Source organism: Melanaphis sacchari, unplaced genomic scaffold, assembly GCF_002803265.2.
Source record: "Melanaphis sacchari strain LSU unplaced genomic scaffold, SCAv2.0 Contig107_pilon_pilon, whole genome shotgun sequence".
NCBI classification, from domain to species: domain Eukaryota; kingdom Metazoa; phylum Arthropoda; class Insecta; order Hemiptera; family Aphididae; genus Melanaphis; species Melanaphis sacchari.
In genome coordinates, this window is record NW_020270407.1 from 236,653 (window position 1) to 262,473 (window position 25,821).

General features: G+C 22.2%; 1 protein-coding gene across 1 annotated transcript in view; it reads left to right on the forward strand.

Moving 5' to 3' along the window:
- LOC112603395 (voltage-dependent T-type calcium channel subunit alpha-1G) overlaps positions 1 to 25,821 on the forward strand; it is a 237,092-nt gene that overhangs the window by 68,484 nt on the left and 142,787 nt on the right. Inside the window, exons 3-6 of the mRNA XM_025351931.1 lie at positions 927 to 1,038; positions 1,124 to 1,257; positions 1,459 to 1,556; positions 10,235 to 10,406. Of these exons, the coding sequence (XP_025207716.1) occupies positions 927 to 1,038; positions 1,124 to 1,257; positions 1,459 to 1,556; positions 10,235 to 10,406 (516 nt within the window). The remainder of the gene's footprint in view (positions 1 to 926; positions 1,039 to 1,123; positions 1,258 to 1,458; positions 1,557 to 10,234; positions 10,407 to 25,821) is intronic.

Genomic DNA, 25,821 nt, shown 5'->3' on the forward strand with positions numbered 1-25,821 from the left:
ATATTCGATAATATAGGTTCTAGTCTTTTATATTTTATAAATAGTGTATATAAGTATAAAAACGTTTTGATATTAAATGTATGTACAAAGCAATTTGTATGTATCATTTTTTGTTTATCTTAATCAATATTAAGATTTTTTTAAACGTCAAATAATATTAATAACTATATTCAAAATATAAGTTCATTAGATATATAATTCATTTTTTAAAATTTTTTTGGTCAGAAATATAATTTTAATAATCACTTACCTATGTAAAATAATTCTAAATTAAAATTAATTATTACCTGTAAGTATCATAACTATTGTATCTTATATATGTATACACGGGATAATTACTTTTGAAGTAGGTATGTTAAAAACAAATGAAAAAACATGGACATAATTTATTTATGAAAATCAGTATACATGAGTATAAATTACTTTTATTTTATTCTTATAGATGTCTCATATTTATTTTATATCATATTATTAAATTGACATTGATAAATTATTATAATTAATTAGTTGTTTATACATTTAAATTAAAACTTTTTTTTTTAAATTTTTAATTTATGGTCGTATTAGACAAATAATCAAATAATTTAAAAATAAATGCAACGTATGCATGCATTTTAACTTATAAGGAACTTAAAATTATAATAGATTAAATAAATCCCAATATTGTTTTGCGTTAAAGTCTCTACTACTATAAAATACTCAAAAAATATGAGAAGAATCATTGGAAATTTATAAAATTATCTTTAAGGCTAATATTATATTTTTGAAATGCTCAAAATGTTTGATAATATTTATTTAAAATTTATTTGAAAATGTTTTTTAAAATTTTATGTTGAATAATAATTCCAAAAACAATTACATAAATTACATGTTTAAATTGTATATGAATGTCTTGAAAATAATATTTCCTTAACAATCTCGTACACGTGGTTTGAGAGAGCAAGTATGTTAGTTATATTGCTGAATTGTGTTACTTTGGGTATGTATCAACCATGTGTGGACGATCAATGCATATCTAGAAGATGCAGAATTCTACAAGTAATATATTTTTTCTTTTTTAAATTGTATATTTTATATATTATTTGTATTTGACAAAACTATAATTCATGGAAACTGTGTACAGGTGTTCGACGATTTCATATTCGCATTCTTTTCGCTAGAAATGATCGTGAAAATGATCGCAATGGGAGCATATGGTCCCTGTACTTACCTCGCAGATTCCTGGAACAGATTAGATTTTTTCATCGTGATCGCAGGGTATGAAATCATTTGTTAATAAAATGATGTCATTTATTTTTATTTTGTCTCGTAACGTATATGCGTGCTCGTCATTAACGGCTTGACTAAAATGTGTGAATTAAAATTCCCATTATAATTACGCAGATAATGTCGTTTTGCTATTAACCATATGCGTTGGATTTTTTTTGTTATTAAAATTTTTATTCTCTTGCTTTTTAGTGCTTTGGAGTACTGTTTGAACGTGGAGAACATCAATTTCTCTGCTATACGAACTATAAGGGTTCTGAGGCCGCTTAGAGCTATCAACAGAATTCCAAGTGAGTAAAATTTAGTTTTCATGTTAAAATTTCAAATTATGTACAGATGAACAATTCCCAGCAGTCCAATAAAATATAGTTTATATACGAGTACGTGTGTATATAAATATTATAAATATGTAATAATGTATATTATACGATTATACCAAAAAAAAAATTCTCGTTGATAACAAATAGGCAGGTGAATTTATAATTATATTACATGTTAAAAAATCAGTTTTATCTTTTTGACGGATTCCGTTATTGTGGAATTGATCACATGACACATTTTGTGCAATAAAATATATTTACGTTATCGAAACTCAATATCAGGAGTCGGCTTTAAAAATAATCTCTACGGTGGCATGTTTTATGAGTATATACTGAATATTAATCAAGCAAGAAGATGAACCGTTCGGTTTTGACGTAATTTTTTATTTTAGATTTAAAATAAAAATTCACGTCAGCCATTTAGTTCAATAAATTTATAAATCACCATTTCAGTTTTCGATATAATCTTTGATTTAAAAAAATTTTATTATATTATGATTTATTATACACCAACATATAATATTATGCAGGTATACAAATATGTTGTAAAAAAATATAAAACTAGTGTGCAGTACATATGATGTAATAGAATTATAAATCATTTAAAGTATTCAAATAGTAGATATTATTATAATTAATGTAAAATATTAACAATGCGAAGATTATTAAATGTAAAATAAAATGTTATAATTTCTGTATAGTTATCTAAAATAAATATAACCACATAGCAATGTTCAAAAAAGCAAAAAGGATAATAAAAATATACTGATCTTGTCAGAAAAGATAGATAATAATATTTAGACAAACGTAAACAACAACACCTGTATTTACACACGAAACATTTATTGCCACTTCACTGGGTAACACTCAATAAACAGTTTTTTTGTAATATTTGCCCTATGTTAATTTTTTTTTTATTATTTTATTGGCATATATTTGTAGTTAAGCTTTATTGACTACTGTTAAAATATGTTGACGTATTAAGTACCTTACTTATTGAAATTTTTATTAGACTCATAAATAAAGTATTTTATCGTATTTATTTTACAATAAATAAAGTAAAGACCTGTAACATTGGTTCCTAAACATAATTTCAATAACATGATTAATGATAATCAATATTTTTTCACTCTTATTAAAACTTATACAACAATTTTCACGGTTTTTATATTACATAATGATATTTATATTTAATTAAAAACATTTTTTAAGTATCTATCAAATTAAAACGTTACTCTATGCAACATTATTATTATTTATAATATATTATGTTTGTATTTACAAAAAATAAAGTCATCATTAACAAACTTGTGTTTAAAAATATATAATATTGTTTACTTGAATTTCTGAATAGATATTGTTTGAAAAATTTTAGAGTTGATTATGTATTATCCAAACTAGATTTAAGGGAATAGGAATTAAAAATAAAAATAAAATGTATTCAAAATTAAATAGTACTATGCACAATGCAACAAAACCTATCAGACCATTTATAATATTTATTTTTGTTTCTATAGTTTAAAAAACCGTTAGATTATCTATGATGTATAAAACTTTGGTATTTATGGAGTTTTAAAGGATACGAAAAAACAAAAATATTGTTGTTTGCTCAAAAAAATTTTTTTTTTTTTTAATTTTTGTTAATATTATTTTCATAATGTTATCATGCTCCAGTTCTTTCTTACGTTAAAAAAAAATTGATTTTTTTGTAAATACTGAAATATACATGTAAACATTATATCGTCATATTGTCGTAAGGGTTAAGTTGCGTATCCATTATTTATCGGTTTTTTTTTTTATCATTTCATGTATTAATAATGATCATATTATAGCAGTAAATCGATTGTGTATGAACTTTTGAACTTTTGCCTTTTTAATTTAACTTATGTTTAAATTCTCATTTATTATATGTTTCTTAAAAATATTGACATAAGTAATGTTTATGATTAAAATAAAATTATGTAGGGAAATTAGTATTTAAACTTAAAACCAATATATATATATATATATATATATAAATTTAAATTATGGAATAGAAACTGAAATGGTAAAATTTACCGAATAACTTGCGGAAAAATTGTTTAGCTAATTTAAAATACTGTATACATGAGTATACAATTTATTTTATTATAATGACATAATACTGCATTATGTTTTAAATTAAATCAATAATTTTTGAGTAGGTACATGTTATACAATTTGAAATTTTATTTGACAAACATAGTAATTGTATTTAGTTTAAAAAAATGTATAATATCAATAATGTAAAACTTAATAAATAAAGATATGATAATTTTAATAATAATAATACACTTTATATCGGTAGAATAAATATTAAAATATGTTTGAATGGAGGAATCGTATATTATATTGGGTAGTAGTTTAAGGTAGGTCACACAGATCGTAAAGAAGATTGAGAACGTCTCTAATCGCTTGAGTCTAAGATAAAGGTCATTACTAAATAATACATTTTTAAAATAATTAATTCTTTGCTATTATTATGAATAATTTAAAATCCGATTTAAAGGTTAGTGAAAAAATACTCGGTACTACTTACTAGTTTCGTAAATTGTTTTCTCTATGTAATATATGGTGTAAATATAAGATGTAACATCAATACTTTGTTATGGCAAGAAACGATGTCATAATAATAACCCATTCACTTCGAACCTACATTATTGTGTAGTTAGTAGTTAAACCACTTTATTATTACCTGCCGGATATTATTTTCATTTTATACCAATCGTTGTTCAAGTTAATAATATTAATGAACAATGCTTCATGTGTAAATTATAAATAAACAAATAATATACAACAGAATTTCTCGATTAGTTTCTATTAGGAAACGATATTATTATGCTTAAATCAAAAATATGGAAAATCATAAGGTATGTAGTAGTACTGCGGAAACACAAAACAAAATTTAAAAAAAAAAACTGTTATTTATTTATTCATTTTTAATAAAATTTGTTACTTATACAATAGATATGTTGTATTGGTTTGAAATATTTATTTTATTCAATTTTAATTATATAAATGTTCAAAATGCTGAACCAAATATTTGCGTAATTAAGTTTTTAGTTATAGAAATAGAAAAAAATATCAAGGGTTGGAAATATATTAATAAATTTACGTTATACATGTGGCATATGATATAAACTATATACTATAAAATCAAATTCTGGTTAAATACTGAAAATTACTTTCATAACATACGAATATATCGTGAATACATGATGTAAACATGTTAAATTAATTATTAAAAAATGTCAATTAAATAAAAATGAACTATCGTCATAATATCTTAAACCTTATTTTGGAGTATTTTAAATTGTTGTAAGGACAACTTCAAGAAGTATCGAACGTGTCATAATACTGACTTCTTGTGTAGGTTCAAAATGACCAGTTTAATTTCCAGAAATTCAAGATCTAGGATCTAGGTGATATCCGTTTAAAAATATATAGACATGATTCTGAAATGTAATAACTTTTACTATGTCTACCGTGAAAAATAATCGTCAATGTTTTTGATAGCTTAAAATCGTCTATTTCGGGGTTAAAACATTTTATAATCAGTTGTTGTATCGTCGAAAACGTTTTGGTAAACACAAATATAATTTAATCTAAAATTATTTTAACATACAGATTATAAGTAAAAATTAAGTAATTTTTATGTACATTAAAATGTCAAATTTAAGGGTAATGCCGTAATCTTAGCCATTATTTACCAAATTTTAAACGACTGTTAATATAGTTGAGTAAGTCATTTTCCAAAAAAATAATTATTAAAAATATTAATCCTATTTAAAATTGATATTTACAAATTATTGAAATACCCAACATGGTTAGGTTAGGTTAAGAATTATGAAAAAGTCTATAAAATTTTACAAAACTAGATTGAAATAAATTGATGGTGTGACATATTAGTTGGTGGTGTGCGTGTAAGAAATGATACAATATACCATACTCAGCTTGTTTAATTGTACCGGCAGATAACATAAGAACCAGACCTAATTCACTAAAAGCGCTTAGGTAGGTATGTAGAAAATAAATGACTGAGTCTTAAAAGTAGACTTAGGAAAAGGACATAATCAATTACCGAAGAAAATATGTTCAGCGACATTTTCTTCATTTAGTGGTGTATACCTACACATTATTTATTTCATGTAGTTTATTCATTTTAAAGTAAGGTACTGACGGAAAAAAGTTTAACTATACAAAATGACGAAAAAACTTAAAAACGCCTTTGTAAATATGAGTGGTTGAAAGTTGAATTAATAGTAGTAACTATTAAATTAAAAAAATAATAATAATAATAATAATTGCTTAAAATCAATGTAGTATTGTATATATTTACTTAATCATATCTGTATATATTTATTTTTTTTTTTTTAATTTAAGGTATTAATTGGTAGTTTATTAATTAAATTGAATCTTCAGGCGAAATTATTATAAAAATATAATAATACGAATATTCATCTTAAATTATTATAGACACCAATAATGCATAATATATTCAATGTACAGTTAAGTTGACTCACATAGTTACGTCTATAATACAACGATGATGAAAATTCTTATGTACGATATAATTAATAGTAATTTGTAAAGTATCATAAATTATTTCATGGGTATTCTACGCTGACACTTTATAAACTTAACTTACAACAGTGTAACGGATCATAAATCTCAAGTATTTTTCTTGAACGACTTAAATTCGATTACTAAATGGTGTCTTCCTACAAATTGACTTTCTGAACAATTTTCTTTCCGGGAACCCCGTATAAGTTGGGTAAACTTAAAATTCCACGGAACAGCATTCTCAGTTATCTGTCTACGTTAACTTCGCTAACAATATTTTAAAGTATTTCCAGTTGCATTTATAACACACAATTTAACTCAACAATCGTATTTGTGGTATTGTATGTGTATAATATAATAATATGCATTCTAAAAACATTATAAGAAATTTAAAAAGTTTATAGTGTATATGATTTTTGATTCGATGTAGTGATGCCGTGATAGCAAACTATGTCTAGTGTTAACGATGTGAAACTACACAATAATTCATATAAAATATATAGTTTGGAAGATTTAAAACAAAAATATTTATTTAAATTAAACATTTTTTTTTTCATTTCTGACAATAATCGATGCTTAAACATATATAATTTAATGAATAGCTCATTAACTCATCAATTTTATATTATAGTATATTAATTATTAAACATGAAGTAGAATAAATGACTACACTATATCACTAAAATAAATTTGATGAAATTAAATTATATAATTATAATATCAGCATAAATATTTACAGAAAAAAAAATTTTTCAAAATTAACATTCAATTTTGTAGACTTAAGTAAAAAACCAAACCATTTTCTTATCTATATAGACGATTTTGAACGTACTTTGTCATTAAGGAGTCACTGTAATTTTATTAGTGCGTTAAATTTAAATCTTTTTAAATCGCCGAATGAAAATGCAACTTTGAGCAAAGACTTATTTATTTAGACTTATTAATTTATTTTTGTTAAATATATTAAGTTCATATGATTAATATTCTCTGAATTAAAGTATAATGGTTTTTTTCTAAAACAAGTTAAACATTTTTAGCCATAATCTCCTCAAAAAAATATCCCAATAATAAACATAACAATGTAAATATTATTAAACATATGTATTTATAAACTGAATAATATTCTTAGTTATTTAAATTAATTGGTGAGAAATTACATCATATTATGTAAATTATGTTCATTAAAAATAAAATATGTAATAATATTACATAGTATAACTAATTATTTTAAAAATTTTACAAAAAGAAAAAAAATGTAGTACTCAAAAACTAATATTATAAAGTAAATTAAATTAAGTGAAAATGATTAGCTCGTGACCCATGTAGTCACCTACTGTTATCAAATTAATGATTAACACACGTCACTTAAGATATAATTTGATGATCAGTAATTTTAACCACGACTTCTATAACAGAGGTTAAAGTTTTAAATTAATATTTACGAAGAATATTTTGGTTTCAGAGTATTTTGATGCATTGCTGAAAATGTCAATTAAAAAAAAATCGAAAAAAGCTTAAAAATGCCTAACGTCTTTAATTTAGAATACAAAAATAGTTTGACAATTTTATTATGTCCTACATAATGTTACAATAAATTTTTAGTAAAAATGTCAAGCCTTTACTGTTATTTATTTTTATATTACAATAAATAAATAAAATACAAAATTGACTTTTTTTAAAAATCTGGCGTCGCGCAAATATTTACGTTTTTGTTTCAAGCTTAACAGAAAATGAATTTTATAGTTGCAATAAATGCATATTTTATAAAGTATTTATTTTATTTTAAATGATAATATTTCCGTTTAATTCTTAAAATGTATAATTTAAATCCGTCCAATCTAGTTCCAAAGTCCCATTTATATTAAATTTATTAGTCATTAGTATCCTTTGAAAATAATAAATAAATATAACGTTAGATGATTTCATAATAAATCAGCAGGCAACTCAATCATCTGTGTTCATAGTGAATTCAAAAAATTTCGATATTTAGGCTTGAGTTTAAAACTCTACAGTTCTTAATATGTATTTTGACATTTAAATATTTCATTTGAAGTTTTAGTAAAATAATTCTATACTGAAATTAGCTACATTATAAGCTTGTTAAATTGTGTTGCTATGCTTACTGAAATTTAAGCGTTGTACACGAACATCCCAGACGAGCTCTAACATTATATAAAGAACTGCAGATGATGGCATTTTGTTGGACTTTATGTAGAAGGCGGAAATTATACGTAACAAAGACTGTTCCCATGGGTTGAAAGGGCTGAAGGTATCTTACTAATAAAACGTTATGATATTATAAAGGCAGTACATACAGCTTCGAATTACACGAAGATGTTAGGAAATTATTGTATTGCGTTATTCACAAGGTAGGTACTAATAATAATAATGAAAAAGAATGATTGATTATAAAACTAACCGTTGGGCAATGATTAATACACGTTACGGTTTTGACATAATTTAAAAAAATATATAATAAAAAAATAGCGATTATATTATAATATTATAGAAATAATATTTTTGATTTAGATATTTGAAAAAAGTATTTAATCACATCATATAACTGATTCATTTTTATTTCTTTATAATAATCAATAAAATATAATAAAAATATGTATTAAGCTAAAATGGCACAATTTAAATGTATTTATAAAAAATAAATTAGATGATTGAATTTAATTGTGCCATGTCTTACACAAGAATATTTTGTGCTGATATTATATAATAATAAATTTACGTTAAATAATTTCACAGCTTACACTATATTATTTAAGTAATCAGTTTGTTCTTTTTTTGTTATCATTATGACAACTGCGATTGGGGAAATTCTTAAGTTCAACTACATTTAATAAATTATAATATAGTTCGATTCCAAAATTAAAATCAAATTTAGTAAAATCTAATCACTAGAAGAATTTTTCCTTTTATTTATAATTTATATAATAAATATTTGAAAAACAAAAATAAAAAAGAATTTTATATTTAAAAAAAAATAAAAAATAAAAATATAATTTGTAATACATAGACTGAGTTCGATTCATTTAAAATTGTTATCTGTATAATAAAAATATAATTAAAGGGTTTCGCATTGGCGGTTTGCATTACTTTACTAATCGTTTCTTGTTTATTCATTCATCTAAGAAATGTTCATTATGCATGGAAAATAATTTAAGTAAGTAATAGTTGTGGAATGATTTAAATTTCTACGATAATATGTTTTGAATTAAAATTATAAAACAAAAATCGTATGAATATTTTTGATAGTCCAATACCACACAGATTTAAATATATAAATATTTAGTATCTACTATCTACTACTACCTAACTTAATCTATGGTTAATTATTTTTGAATGACAACATATAAGAATACATCGATCTAATAGGAATCTGGTGTTACGTACATTTTCTTGTTTTTCCGTGATTTGTTTTTGTTTTTCACGATAATTTAGGAAAGATCAAGAAATTTTAATCTAAGTACAGATTAAATTAATTAATTTTGTACCAGAAACCACAATCAACATTGAAGATAGATCTTAATTGTGTTAGAATAAGTATGTTTAGTGTTTATATTATATAAAAACACAAATAATTATAAAAACCAATACATTAAACTTATCTCTGCTAAACATTTAAATATTATTTGATAATGATAAAACAACTTGAATTAAATTATAGATTTTATTGTTATATTATACTTAATAATATTATTATTTGTAGTTTTTTATTAGTAACATTTTATAACGAGTAAAATTAACATTACATATTAATGTTATCACTTTTGCCGCATAATAAATTATTTATTTATCATAAACTACACATGATATTTACCTAGAAAATATTTTATTTTAGGTATACTGTTTCTATTAATTTTGAGATTGTTGATACTTTAGACGATTTTTTAACACTAACTTTAAATTTGACAAAAGTTTATGATGTATGTTTATGAATAATTTATAAATAAATTGTCGTAAATTCATTAATTATTCTATGGGTATTGTCTGATCATAATATTTATTATAAAATATATTACATCAATTTCTGAAAGTTTTCATTCACATTGTTACAGGTATGCGTATATTGGTCATGTTGCTTTTGGACACTTTGCCAATGTTGGGTAATGTGCTACTGTTGTGTTTCTTCGTGTTCTTCATATTCGGTATCATTGGAGTGCAGCTATGGGAAGGCATACTTCGACAAAGGTGTTTCTTAAAACCACTACCAAATGTCACTTATCCCAAGTAAGAAAAACTTTACATAATTGTCTATTATGTGCCTTTAGTATAATGCATACATGCTCATTTTATTGTAGGTAATTAATTTAAATAATAGTGTATGTAAGCAAATTTCTGGTACCTAATTAATGTTTTAATTTATTTCACAAAATATCATATAATAAACTCAAGCATAACTGTTCATATAATTAAAATAAATATATATATATATATATATATAAAAGGTTAAAAGTCATATTATTTTATAAAATAAAATAAATATTATAAAAATAAATAAATATAATTAATATAATAAATAATAAATATAAAAATATATATTATATTATTATTATTTTATTATATATATACGTATATTAATATATAAATATTATTTTATATTTTTTTAATTTAATTTATATGTATATTTAAAAGGTTAAAAGTCATATTATTTTATTTTGTATCAGGTGTAACTAAATCAATTCAATATAATATCAATAAATTAATAATAAATAATAATACTTAATAATAGTTATAAAATTTAATTTGATAACATTTTGATTGTTTTTTTTTTTTTTGTAATTAGTTCTATAAAGAAAATTGACTTAATAAAACATAATTTTTGCTACCTGTTAAAAAAAAAAATAAATACTGTATAAGATGATTAAAAAAAAAAAAATTATCAATAATTCACTATCAAATAATAATATATAGTAGAATGTATTCAGTAACTTTTTTTGAAACTTAAACAGATGTGTCCACGGACTGGTATGTAGTAGAAAATATTATTCCGAAATCCATTACCTCTAAAGTTTTATGTAGGTAACAAATATTCACTGATGATAGAGAAGTGAAAATATTGTTTCCGGTTCCGGTGAATGACCCGTTTTTATGCTGACCGTATGCAATTCAAATGATTTTAGTAGTTTAAAATATTGTTTATTTAATATTGGAAAAAAATCAAATTATTTGGATAAGGAAAATATAATTTCAACGAGTTATATACAAGGCTTTTATAAAAACATATAAAAAAACAATTATTGAATGTGTTATTAATGTATTTGGAAATTGTATTACATAGCAAAAATTAAAAATGAGTGCAATACTGCAAAACAGTTTGTATAAAATATTGAATATATTAAAATATTATTAGTAATCACATATACGATTGTATCAAATAGTTTTTAATAAAAATCATTAAATCAAATGTATAGAGCATTATTATGTTTTAAATTGCCGATTTATATGGAAAAAAAAATAAAAATACAACATTAAGTACTTACCTACTTACAAATGTTTATCTTGAAATTATAATAGTGTATAAACATTTTATTTTATTAAAAGACCATCTTATTAAAAAAAATATATAGATTAAGGTAGCTAATATTGTGTTTTTTTCTTAAATATAACACTAGACAAAAATTAAGAAAAATAAGGAAAAAGTTTTATTTAAAATTTAAATTAAATTTTTACTGGAATATTTATGATAAATAAAATGGCTTATAAAAAATACTTAAATATAAATTAAAATTTATCATTAAGAAAATAGGTATAGCATTTTCAAAAGATTTAATTGCTATTAAGTTATATAACGTTCAATACGATAATGCCACTTGTGACATTGCATTAAGGACTATCATATTTATTCACTGACACAATAATGTTACGAATTATATTCTTTTAAAAATTCATTTTTTTTACCTTCATGTCATATTTTTTCACCATTAAAGGACAAACATTTTTTTTTTAGGACTTCGTCACAAAATACAACCAACCCATTTCTCGCATTGTTTTTTTTTTTTTTTTAACTCGTTAAACAACACTTGACTTTAACTGCAAAAGTCGTATGCCACCGATTGTTTTTTGCCTTTTTCATTCGTTATATTTTACTGTACATAACAAGTTAAAGTTCTCTGTTTTTTTTTTTTTTTAAATTAAACTTTTCATTTTATTTTATATAGAATAAAATATATATACATAGCATAAAAAATTGCTTCAACACTAATTTTTCATATATTATTTAACCTTATTGATTATACTTTATAATATAGTTTCAAACTTTTAAAGATTTATGTGACATACAGTCATCTTAAATTGAAACACTTAGAACATCGTATTAATTTTCATAAATAAGTCTTTGACTCGTAAGTAATTAAATATTCATACTTTTACTTATGATGAATCCTAATTTTTGAAAGAGTTTAAAAAGGCGTTACAAAAGTTAAACTAAATACTTTAAGAGTTAAAATTAAATAAAAATATATTTATTATACATCAAACAAAATATTTAATTAAATATTATTTCATGTAGTTAAAAAATGTTGTTTTATAAAATAGTAATAATTTTATTGAGTTAGTTAATTGTTATGAATAATAATACTGTAATATATGGAATTATATTTGGTTTTTACTTTTTATTATTTTTAAACAAGTTAAACATCTAAATTCTAAGTTAATACGTTTTTAAATAAAATTATTACTATCAAACTGTTAATTTACAGAATTCTATTAAAAACCATAAAGATCAACACTATTCAGATATATAAGAGAGGTAAAAAATCGAATACAAATACAATTTAGAACTTTTAAAATATTACCCTGAAGACGACAATACATTTCTAAAAATAATGCCAATAAATTATAAAGCAAAATTATTTTATTAAATATTCTACAATGAATTACCTCAACATTTCAATCTCTATATAAAACAATAAAATTATAGTCTTCTTCCAATTCTATCAAGTGTTCCAGGAGCTTATTAAAATGTGCTTATAGCACTGTAATTGTTAAAATATTTTAATAATATAATAACAGTAGTAATTTTGCTAAATAAATAATTAAAATAGCTAATATAATTAATAAGGTATTAGATTTTTTTCAATGGAATGAGTCATAATATATTGTATTTAAAACATTTAATTAATTCACTTATAACTATAAAAATAATATAATTCAATATTTATATTTCTAAAACTTCTACTACAAAAATGTTCTACTTCTTATAAAAGATTTTTTTTTTTAAATATTTTCATGAAATAAATTTAACCCTGATTTTTTTCGTGTTTAATTAAAATACAGATTTATTAATACGGTTTCCTTCAACCATAGTTTCAGAATATTATGAAATGATCTTCGCATTATTTTATTGTATTTAGACATTCATGATACGAAATATATTATTTTTGTAGTATGGATTCGTGATTTGTTTTTAAATAATTCATGAAGTATTAATTTATATTAATATTTAATTAATCGTTAAAATACACGGAAAGTTGAAAAAGCTTTTTGGTAATATAAAGGTATTGTTTTGTTCAACTTAAATTACTTTTGGCACAGCAGACTAAATTGCTTGGGTATCTAGTTTAGTTAACTTAATTTACAACGTAAATCAGACTTTCTTTATTATAATGACGTCCAACTGCTTGGTGTACATTTTTGATTAACTTTTTTAACATTTTATAGAATATTGTTGGTATATAATAAAACGATAATAATTGTAATTGTTCCACTCATAAAATCAAATTAAACTGTGAACCTTTATTTTATATTATTGAAAAAACCTATAATGAAAAAAATGTAAGAAAATTAGTAATTTAAAATTGTAAACGTTTTGAATGAATGAATTGTGACTTGACCATTTTTAAACATTTTGATTTCTATAACAGATTATTCTATAAATCATAAACAATCATTGTTAGTTATAAATTTATAAAATTTAAAAAATAAAAATACGCATATAAATACTATATTATCTAGTAATAAAACTAGTCATATGAAAAATTTAGAATTTAATGTATAAAATAAATTATTAGCCATCTCTTATTTATGTGGAAAATATTATAGATTAAATAGTTTATATTAGTAAGAAGATCAGAATAAGATAGGATAATAGATTTAAATGAAATATGATTATAAAACTAAGGAAAATTTAAACTCAAATTTACAAAATCATTATTATCTTAATGCTAAATGTCTATTGAAATACGTTTTTGTTTTTAACAAGCTGTACATTAGATACAATAAGAAATATATATGGCGTTTAATTTTATATAATATTTAAATTTAAAATTTCACATAATTTAAAACCATAAATAATTATAACTATATCACCTAGGCCTTTTTAAATCTATAAAATACTAATCCAACTGTGCCAAAAATACAATTAATTTGTCTTTTTATCGTTTAATTTCAGTTGTATTGTATGATACAAATAAATTTATAATAATTAATTTTATGATTTCAACTTCTTAATTATGGTTATATTTTTTATGTAAGAAAAGCAAAACTAGAGACAAATTCAACTAGTTAATAATAGCCAACGTAAATCTAATACCACTAAAATTGATATTCGTTTTGATGTATTAACTAATATATATATAGAAGTTATCATTATGATATTTTTATTCATAAGTATTTTATCTTTAGATTAATTAATGAAAAATAAGCTAAAAACACTCTTCGAGTCTCGAGTAATATATATGGATATAACTTTTATTTAAAACTATCAAGCAATTTTTGAGTTTATAAAAGATAGATAAAGAATAATAATCAATACATAATTTACGAATAGAATGTATTAGGTATTATATGATATAATATTATTATATATATTTCAACTGAAATTCTATTTATTTTTTAATATTGTGATGGCTAACAGGAACAATACAATATTAATTTAATATAACTTATAGTATTTTATTTTTTTTCAACTAGAATCCATTTTAAAAACTTAAATTACATGGGAAGTTTAGAAATATTAGTGCCACTTCGAATACACTTTAATATTAATGGTGATACGATTTATTTTTACCAATATTATAAATAGTTATGATATTTATGGTAAAGCACAAAATTGCAAAAAATTAATATTAAGAGTTAATGTGAATTATACTTATTATTTTTTCAATAAGCTTATTAATTATTTTAGCAATAGAATTTAATCTTAAAGATTAAAATAAAAATTTTGTTTACATATATTATATAAAATAAATCAGCAAAATATTTATGAGATTGATTCTGGGTCAATAATTATAGTGGTTTAGATATTCCACAGTATTTCAAAAGCACCCTTACTTTTTTTTTCTTCAATTATTCTTTGATAACATTTAATCATTTTCATTTCAGCTTTTTTTTTTTTTAACCACTTTTTGAATACGAATGATTAAATATTTTAAAATTCACGCTTTTATAATATTAAAAAATATTTTTATTGAAATATATTTATATAGAATTAAATTATAAATCTTCACCGGGTTTTTTTTTTCGGATAGTTTACTTTCCATAGTACAATAATATTAACTCACGTCTTTGATATCATAAATACTGATTTATTTAAATTTGAAGAATGATCATAGACGTTGATCGACAAGAATACTAACAGATATTTAATACCGAGTTTAAAACTAACAATTACACACTTATTTGTTTTAAACTAGTCTTTTATTTTGCATTAAAACTTATCTCCTTAGTTTATTTGTTTTATAAAATAACCTATTTTATTTTATTTCAAGTTCAACAAGAATTATGTTGTTTTCTCGATAAGAATTATAATGCATTTTGCTTTTCCATTTTCAAATTAAATATTAACCTCATGGTTGATCTATATCCTCATTCCATAGTTGTTGATAAGTTTATTTTTCATATACTCAAGTTTTATAAAAATGTGTATATAATGCATTAAATTGTATTATATTCATTTAATTATTTTTATTTCATTCAAAAGCTATTATCACAATAATGAATGTAATAATAATAATAAATTATTACATAGAGAATCATTTAAATTATTAAATATCTGTAAAATTGATAATACTCAAACAAAGCAAATGCGTTTACGGTTTGCAGAATGATTAACCAAGCGTGTTCAACAATAGGTGTTATTTTTTTGTTTAATAGTGAACTGATGACATTTTTTTGCCGACAATATTTATTTTTTTTAATAATGCAATTATTTTAAACCTAATTTTTTAATTCTATAAATATAGTTATTTACCTTGTTTTCAAGTATCCATTTTGATTTTTAATATAATTTAAGGAATATTATGGGATGATATTACTCTTTTTTTTTATAAATGAGAATCATTATTTCTTGCTATTTTTTAAATAAATATTTTTTTTTTTTTGAAAATGCTTATAATATATTTAAATCTAAATCCAAATGAATATTTTTTAAGTTATTTAACATTGTGGACCAATGATAATATTGATACATGAAAACAGATTTTAAAGATGAGGCTTCGATAATTTAAAAACTATTTTGATCAATATTGATCATTAAATATTTTAATATTTTTAATTGTTTGAGTATAATAATTACCATATTAAGTATGATATATATTTTAAAGTTTTGTCAAACCAATCTTTAAGATTACTATGCTTATCTTATATATATATAAAACTCAAAAATATTCGTTCAAATTTTAAATAAGTGTATCAATGTTTTCAAATAAATCATCTACTTTAAATTTAAAATAAAAAAATTGATTCTTACAATCCTTAAATAAAATAAGTTTGTAGTATTATAAGTTACTCTTTTAATAGAGTAAAAAATCTAAGAACTTTAAGTTATAATGCTATATCAGCAGAAAATAATGCATATTATAAGTATACTCGAAAATTCTAATCATATAAATTTGAATAATTACATTATTGTAGTCTGGAAAACTGAAAAAGAGCATTTTATGTAAACTATGTTGTGTAAATTATTAAATACTATAATAAGAGTAATACTCTTAGAGTATACATATTATAGGGGAGAGTGAACTTACACGAATAAACACATTAAAAAAACGTATTTATTTTCAAACAATTTAATTAAATTTAAAATGGCTTTCTTTCAGTTAATTTTTATCTTAGAATTATGGCCGTTGTTAAAACACGTAATTAAGAAAAAAATATACATCAAAAATACAACAAAAATGTTATAAACATTATTCCGTGTTCTCTGTGGAGTTAAAAATTCAATATATTACTAACAATGTATAATTAGGTATAAAGATATACTCAATACTCAAATGTATAGACGTATGTAATATATTAAAAATAAAAATAATATATTTTTATATTTTATTGTTATATTATGTAGGGTCCGAAACTAACGTAGTATAGCTCAAAATCAATGCGCATAAAAAAAATATATATATAAATAGACAAGTTTTAAAAATTGACCATGTTAGTAGTGATTTTTATAAACAGAGAGTAGTTTAAAAATACAAAATTAAATATTAAGATAGCAGTTGAAAAACGTAGTAAAATATATCTTTATAATAGAGTAATACATCATTTAATTTTTAAATCTATAATTTACATATTGTATTTAATTTAATTTAGATGTCGAACTTTAACTATAATAGGTAGTTTATTCTATAATTATTGCTTATTCGCAAAACCACGAACCATAACATTTATTCGAAGTTTTATGGAATTATTTTGATAATTTTAAATTTAAACAAGATCCATCAGTAAAAGATGTAAATTCATACATTTACAAGCAGTAGTTAGTTAATTTACCGGTATTCATACATCAACTTAACATAAACATAGGTAAGGAACGGATAACTTTCAATATATTGCAACTAATATTTAACAACTTAAACTACGTATTCTAAATGTAGGGTTATAGTAGTAGGTTTTATGCAGTTAAATGTATTATTAAAACGAAGTCGATTGAATCAAATCTATGATTTTATTAGAACCCTTGAACTTGTGAATAGTGTTTTTGACTTATTTTGAATTCAAATGTAACAAGCGTATTCAGAAATGAGATAAGTTTTAAATTATTATTAATATTATTAAATATTTCAATACTCTATTTATTAGGTTTGTGGTTGTAATTTTATTATAATTATAAATTTTATGAACACGCTTAATAAATTTGTGTTTGTTTAGTTAATATTTGTATTAAACTATATGGTTTATTAGATGTTGGTATATTTTTGGTTATTTTATAATAAATAATTACGATGATACTAATCAAGGAATTTAATATTTGTAGAAAAGGGGGATAACATAGCAATTAATGGAATAAGTAGAATCGTGAGATGTAGTAATACACTTTTTAAGTTTTACTATTACGTTTTTCGTTTAATGAGAATTTTTTAATTATGTATAACTTCGATGTACCCAGGTCGGGTGTCAAAATTGTTTTCAATATTAAAGAAACATAGTTTGGTCGAATATACGAAAGTCATTCGTTTAAAGTCAATACTTTGTGTAAATAAAAAGTATAACCACAATCACAGAAACCTTGGTCAATAAAGTAAGAGTGTCAAAAAATAAAAATAGTAAACATAAAGAGGTTTAGTTATTAGTAGTATTTTGTATGAACACTATTCAAAAATCAAATTTAGTTAGGTAATGTAATAACTATTAAATTTTAGTAAAAACTGAATTATAATATTTAAAATTTATAAACAATTTTGTAGTAAAAATAAAAATAATTGCTAATATTATGTTAAATTATTTTATAATTTTGAAAATTTAAATTACTATCATGGCGTAGATAAATAGCCTATCCAAAACGCCGTGTGATCATAATTACATTATTTTTATATAGCACGGTATTATTTATGCGCAAATATGTTGTACTTACGTATATCAACTAAGACTTTACAATTTAAAATTAACCATTGTTAATTTTTTCACATTTTTTTTTTTTTATATAATTATATATAAGTTTTATTCAATTCATTTTAATTACTGTATAAAGTTTCCAAGTCAATGAAAAATCTTGTCAAAGGAAGTTTTGTCATATTTAAATATTAAAAGAATTCATATTTTGTAAAGAATATTCTTAAAGAAGTAGAAAAGTTCAGCTTTTAATTATCATATTGAATCGTATCTCATTTTCTAATTAAATAAATATTGGTGTTAGTGGAATTGAGTTGTTAGTTATGTTCTGATTCAAATATGTTTCTTCATAATCATATGTCTATATTTTATGAAAATAGCGAATATTCCTATTCTTATTAATTATTATTAATAATAAAGTTATTAAAAATAGTATCATTCAATATTATATAAAAGACATTGTTTTAAAATATCATTAAATTTACAATTGTCTAATATTATTTTAATAATCATAAAAATAATATTTATTTTTTAAATAAGTAAGTTTATTTTTCAAAAATGTATGATTTTTTTTCTTGATTATTATGATAAACATTATTAATTATTTTTTTAATTGAAAAATAAATATTAAAAATAAACACAGTGTATATAATCAAAAATAATAATTGTTGAATGACTTAATAAAAATTAAAAAAAGGGCTAATAATATATTTTAAAACTATCATCATAGTTCATTATTTTATATTATTATTATTATTATTTAAAAAAAAGAAAACTCAAATTATACTATTGAAATTTGTAGTTTTATTTACTTGTATAAATAAAAACCCAAATCTTTTCTAAATAAAAGTCTGTATTTTAACAATACATAATATATTTTTGTATACAAAATTAACTTAATTAATGTGTATTTAATTTCCTTTTAATGTATTATCCAAAATAATAACTGTAGGTATACGTAATGAAGGTAGTTACTATAAATAAAATTGTATAGGTACTTGAAATAAGATCAATAGCACTATGTAATTAAAATTAGTACGTATTTTCGAGTTTAATTATACATATTAGTTATGCGACATTCAGATATGGAATCTATATTGTATTACAACATTATTGTGGTTCAAATTAATTTAAGTCAATTTGAAAGTTATTGAAAACTTATACATGCAGTACTACAATAGTCAGTAACTGAGTATTCATTCATATAGGATTTTTATTATTTATAATCATATCAAGTATTATATACACAAATTTTTTGCGCCTAATTTAAATCGAAAATATTTAAAGCAAATACTTCAGTAATTTAAGTATGTGTATATTGCAGGAAAAGGGTTTATTTTGTTTTTTGTTTATTACGTTATCTTCATAGTAACTAATATTTAAATTATCATATTATTCATTGTAATCATTAGGGTTACGTAAATGGCAACTCATTTTTAGTATTTTAAGTTTGTAAAAAAAAATATACCCTTTTAATTTTAAATGAGTAATCAACCCTAAACTTACGGCAAGGTGTGTATAATTTTTATGAGTAGCTGAGAGGATACTTGTTTACTGGAAGAATGTTTCTTTTTAAAAGTTTTAATGTTTTTTTTACAATTTATTGAACGAGAATTCATAAATTGTATTCTCATATCAATGTCAATTTGAAATGACGGTGAGAATACTAATCAGATGCAGAATGTATGTGTTAGTACGTTGAGAATTGTCGAAATATCAAATGTATCATATATTTGAATGTGAGACAACGTCGAGTATTAAACCATTCCCTAGCTGTTTATGGTTCTACGTTGAAATTAATTTGGGACTCATGGGATTTGACTGACAGAAATCGCGTTCACCGGTTATTTATTTCTAGGCAATATTATTATTTTACGTTTAAAAGTAACTACATACAATATAAGAGATAGCGAAGACAAAATTTAGTCGAGAAATTTGAATATGTTATCAATTATACTATATTGGCCACTGAGTCTACTAAATCGTTCATTCGTGTTAATAGATTGAATTTCGGATTTAATTTAAAATGTAATTTACAGCGAATATACAATAATACTAGTATTTCACTGGTTTATATCACTTTGAGGAATGCGATATTTATACACATGCTATTACAGTTTTACTAGAACAAAACAAAACTTCTGTGTTAAAGGTGTACAATTAAAGGTACACCTTTGATCTGAATTTATATATTATTTCACACACATACACACACATATGTATATATTTATATATGTATATTCTGCCGCACGCGAAAAAGCTTCCAAAGCTCTTCGAAATCTGTTTTTAAAGTACCAACAACGATTATTTGTCAACAACCAGTGTTGTAAATGACGTCAGGGTTTGAATTATAAGATATTATTCCCTAGTCGCTAATAATACTACATGCCGTACAAAGAAAAAAAAAAAAACAAAAATTCATTCATTTATAAGCGTGCACGTATTGCAGGCATATTTTTTTTTTTTATGGAACACACAAGATCTCAGTGCGCCCTCACTACGCCTTTCATTTTTAACTAACATAGTACTTAAACGAAGGTTTTTATAGGAAATGTTTTACCGTGCAAGAACGTATCCTAATGTATGCAGGAGTAAACCAGACAAAGAGTTTCTTAAAACGCACTAATAATACAATAATATGGTTATTAAACCGGACTGTTGTATTTTTAGAAAAATGTTTAAATATTATTGAGCTTTTAATTTTGTAATTATAATAATAACACAAGTAATATTCAGTATCAAAATTGACCGTCAGTTGTGAATTGAATGACTACTTGTCGTGTTGGTGTGTATAAAATTGATATACGCATTGAACAAAGCGTATTAACAACGTGACTGTATATGTTAATGAATGTAAGATAGTTTACTATCATATTCTCAAAATGAGATATTATCTAAGTTTTAAAAATTGGTGTTCGAAAAAAGAAACTCACGAAGAAAAAAAACGTTGACCGATTACGGTTTTATAATATTTATCATATTAAAATAGTTAAATTTGTTCTCGTGCGGTTCGTTACATATTAAAATAAACTATTTTTATGATCGTTTCGCTTGATGCTCCATGAAGACTTTGAATTTTAATATTTTACTCTTAATATACAACATACAGAACGTCAACACTACGGATCTCGCATTGTCAAAAGTTAATCTTTACTAACCTTTGAATACACTGCGTAATATTATCCACAACAAAAATCCAAATAAATAAATAACAAATTTTTTGAAGTTCGTGTTAGAGAATATTTCAACTATTTTTTGGTCCTCTCATTTTATACTTTGTTTCCACGAAAAATTTTCCGGTCAGAACGCTGATTAAAAAATTTATTTTACACTAAATATATGTATAATAGATTTTTATATAATTAATGACGGTTTCAGAGTAATAGAGCATTGGGTGTACACAGATTTAAACATTTATAGTAAGCCGATTTTTTAAGTAAAAAGGAATCATACAATTTCTGAGTAAAGAAACCAAAAAAATATAACGTATACAAACATGAAAAAAGTCTATATTTTATATGATGTGGGGTCGAGAAAATGTTTCTCCAGCCTATTTTTGCCCCTACAGGAAATATAAGAGCAAATAAATACCATATAATGACGTACTAAATGTGTATGAAAAGTCAATTATTTGGAGTGTTGTGGTAGAAGAAACGTACGCGTAGAAGTCATTAAATGCCGACTAATGTAAATTTATCTTTTTTAGCGTTCATAATAACTATAAGCTTATGTAATGTGAAACCTTAATATTTATGCATAATATACATATAAATACATACATATATATATATATATAACAGATTGAATAATATTGGATAAATGGTAACCATAGTTAATAGAATAATTTGGAGTTTGGTCTAGATGAATATAGAAGGACATAATTTTCTAAACTATATCTTAATTACCCTATTCATTTTCTACAGTTAAATCTTTATATAATTATTAACAATGAGATATTAGTCTAATATAAAATTAATGCACAGAGATACTGATAATTTAATAATTGATTAAATATTAACAAATTTTAAAAATTCACTAATATTATGAATAATAATTTAAAAACGGAAAGTTTTTGATGTTTTTAATGTATGGAAGAGAATAGATGTAAATATTATGGCAACTTGAAAAAAGAATGAAAATGTTTGAAAGTTTCTAAAGTATTTTTTTAAATAACACAAATATTTCAAGAGGTATAGCATACAAGGTTCTTTAAAAAAATATATTTACTTAATGCTCCCCCATCTGCAATCAAAATAATCACTACTTGTGTAAACTCTAAAAATTCTCAGTTCAGAATTAAACGATAATGCTTTTCATTAAATATGTATTTATAGTTATAACTGATCTTATAATTTAATAATGAAATAATTTATGAATAACTTTATATTCAATGTCAGTTGTTAGTTGCGCCAAACTTATTATTTAATCCAATTGAAATAAACTGAATCGTTTTTATTGTATATTTTTTTTATTTTTTTTTTTTCAAAAATGATGGATCTTTATTGACCATTATTTAAATTTTTATTTAAAATCTTAAAATTACGACGTTTTAATGTTATATTATATCTCACATGAATATCAAATAATCAAAACTTATTAATATAATTTGTGCTTCACATTCCTAGATGTTTGGTATATTATACCAGTTATATTAATGCTATTTTATTATAGTTGTAATGACGTAATGTTAAATATATAATATATATATATATATATATATATATATATACTAGTCATATAATTATCAATTATTATTTTTATATGTAAAAAACAATTCACTGAGGTTAGATTTAAACCTTACAAACTATTTTTATCACATAATAAATAGATCTGGTACTTTATAGAATTACTACGCTTATATTTGCTAGAAATAAGTTGTCACCCCTTTAGCCACTGGAGACGACTGATTTTACTGATGTTTATATATTTGTTATTTTGTTTACATTTTTTGAACATTTTTTTTTGCAAGATTTTTTTCTTATTATCATGTAAAAAAAAATCTAACTAAAGAAAAAAATCAGTTTTTGTTAATCAGTTTTTCCTCGTTTAAAATCTTATATTTGTGAATAGTGCACTCTGAAAGTTTCGTATTTTTTTTAAATACCAATCTTTGTTTAAACATTTTACTTAGTTTCTATTAAAAAATTATTGCATGATCACTGATTAAAAAAAATTCCATGGTCTCCTAATACAATATCGGCTAAATAAATTGCATAAAGTTAATATTTCATTCTATGATTATAATTAGGGATGAGAAGTTGTAGAAATTACATATTTTTTTCCGTGTCTTCTATTTATAGCTATGTAAGTTAAAAATGTTTTCTATACCCTAGTAAGTTTATATTTGCAGTTTTTTTTTTTTGCATATTTTGGTATTTTTTTTCAAGAATAGCATATTAATGATTTTTTGAGCATATAAATGCATTTTCAGTAAAATTTTATTTATTTTTAATAGAACATAAATATTTATCAAGAAATTGGTGTTTTTATCTTATCTACATTATTTGTATAATGTGATTATCTTAACGTTATTTTTCCTTTCATGACTGTCAAAAATAAAATTTAGTTTAGTCCACCAACTCCACCATCGTCGGTTATATTTGCTCTTATTATTATTCATGTGTTCGTTTATTCATTCACTATTTAATTTATTAAAAATGCCGAAAGTTCCTAGTGTAAAGCAATACGTAACAGATTTTGGTGAAAATGTTTTTTCTACGAATGACGATATTTTATTTTGTAAAATATGTGAGACCAAAGTTATATATTATTTATAGATTTAATTGAATTTAATAAATGCATTTATTTATTTTTGTTTAAAATTATTTAATAATAGAAGTAAAGTAGAAAATAGTAAATAATATAAAAACATTGTTTTGCATATTTTTGTTATTTTTTTGTGCATATTTTTATTGTTTTTTTTTTTTTTTTGTGCATATTTTGCCAATTTTACCTCCTATAACTTCTCATCCCCAATTATAATTAATAAATTAACCTATATTATTAATTACGATTTTTTTATTTCCTAGTCAATAAAATTTGATATATGAATAAAAAATAAATTGGTTAAAATATATTTTGTATTTTGTTTTTTTGTTTTCATCAATATTAAACTTTTGTTGTGCAGAAATATTTTTTCGTATGAAATTCCCGTGTTTACGCGCTACTCTCAATATGGTTTGTACGAATCACAAGTTATTTAACCTGTTTCATCGTTACTCAAGCATAGCTTAAAATATAGTACTATGATATATTTTGACCTAAAATTGTATGATGTTAACATTATGTAATATTATATTCGTACATATAATCAAGATTTTAAACCACAGTAATTTAGGCATAATGCAAATAAAGCAGATTCTTATTATAGTTATTATACCGAAGCTATCTCGAACTACATTTAAATCTCCTTGAAAATATCATTACAATTAATAGCGTTTTGCTCTCGATAATTCGATATAAAATTAATCGTTTTTCATTATCTAGATTACACAAATATTAATTTTATTACAGTAAGAACAGAAAACTGTGCAGTACATATTGTGATTAGTAAAGAGATTGTAATTACGTGCGTTGTTAGTCAATATTTGTAATTATTGTTCGTCGTTTGTACCACAAAGTGAAATGGAAAATAAGCTTAAATTAAATGTCCTTACGATATTAGTCAAAGTTTGTTTAATGTAGTTAGTTGAAAGATGTGACCGTGAAAAATGTGAAATCGCCTTGAATTCATTATTCCACCAAATAAATTATCATCAATTTTATTATTAAACAGAAAAATAAAATTTTGAAGTTTAACTGTGTAGAAATATAAAAAATAAAGATGACTTCTTTTTTGGACATTGATAAATGTTTATTAAAATGGTTTACTCAGTGC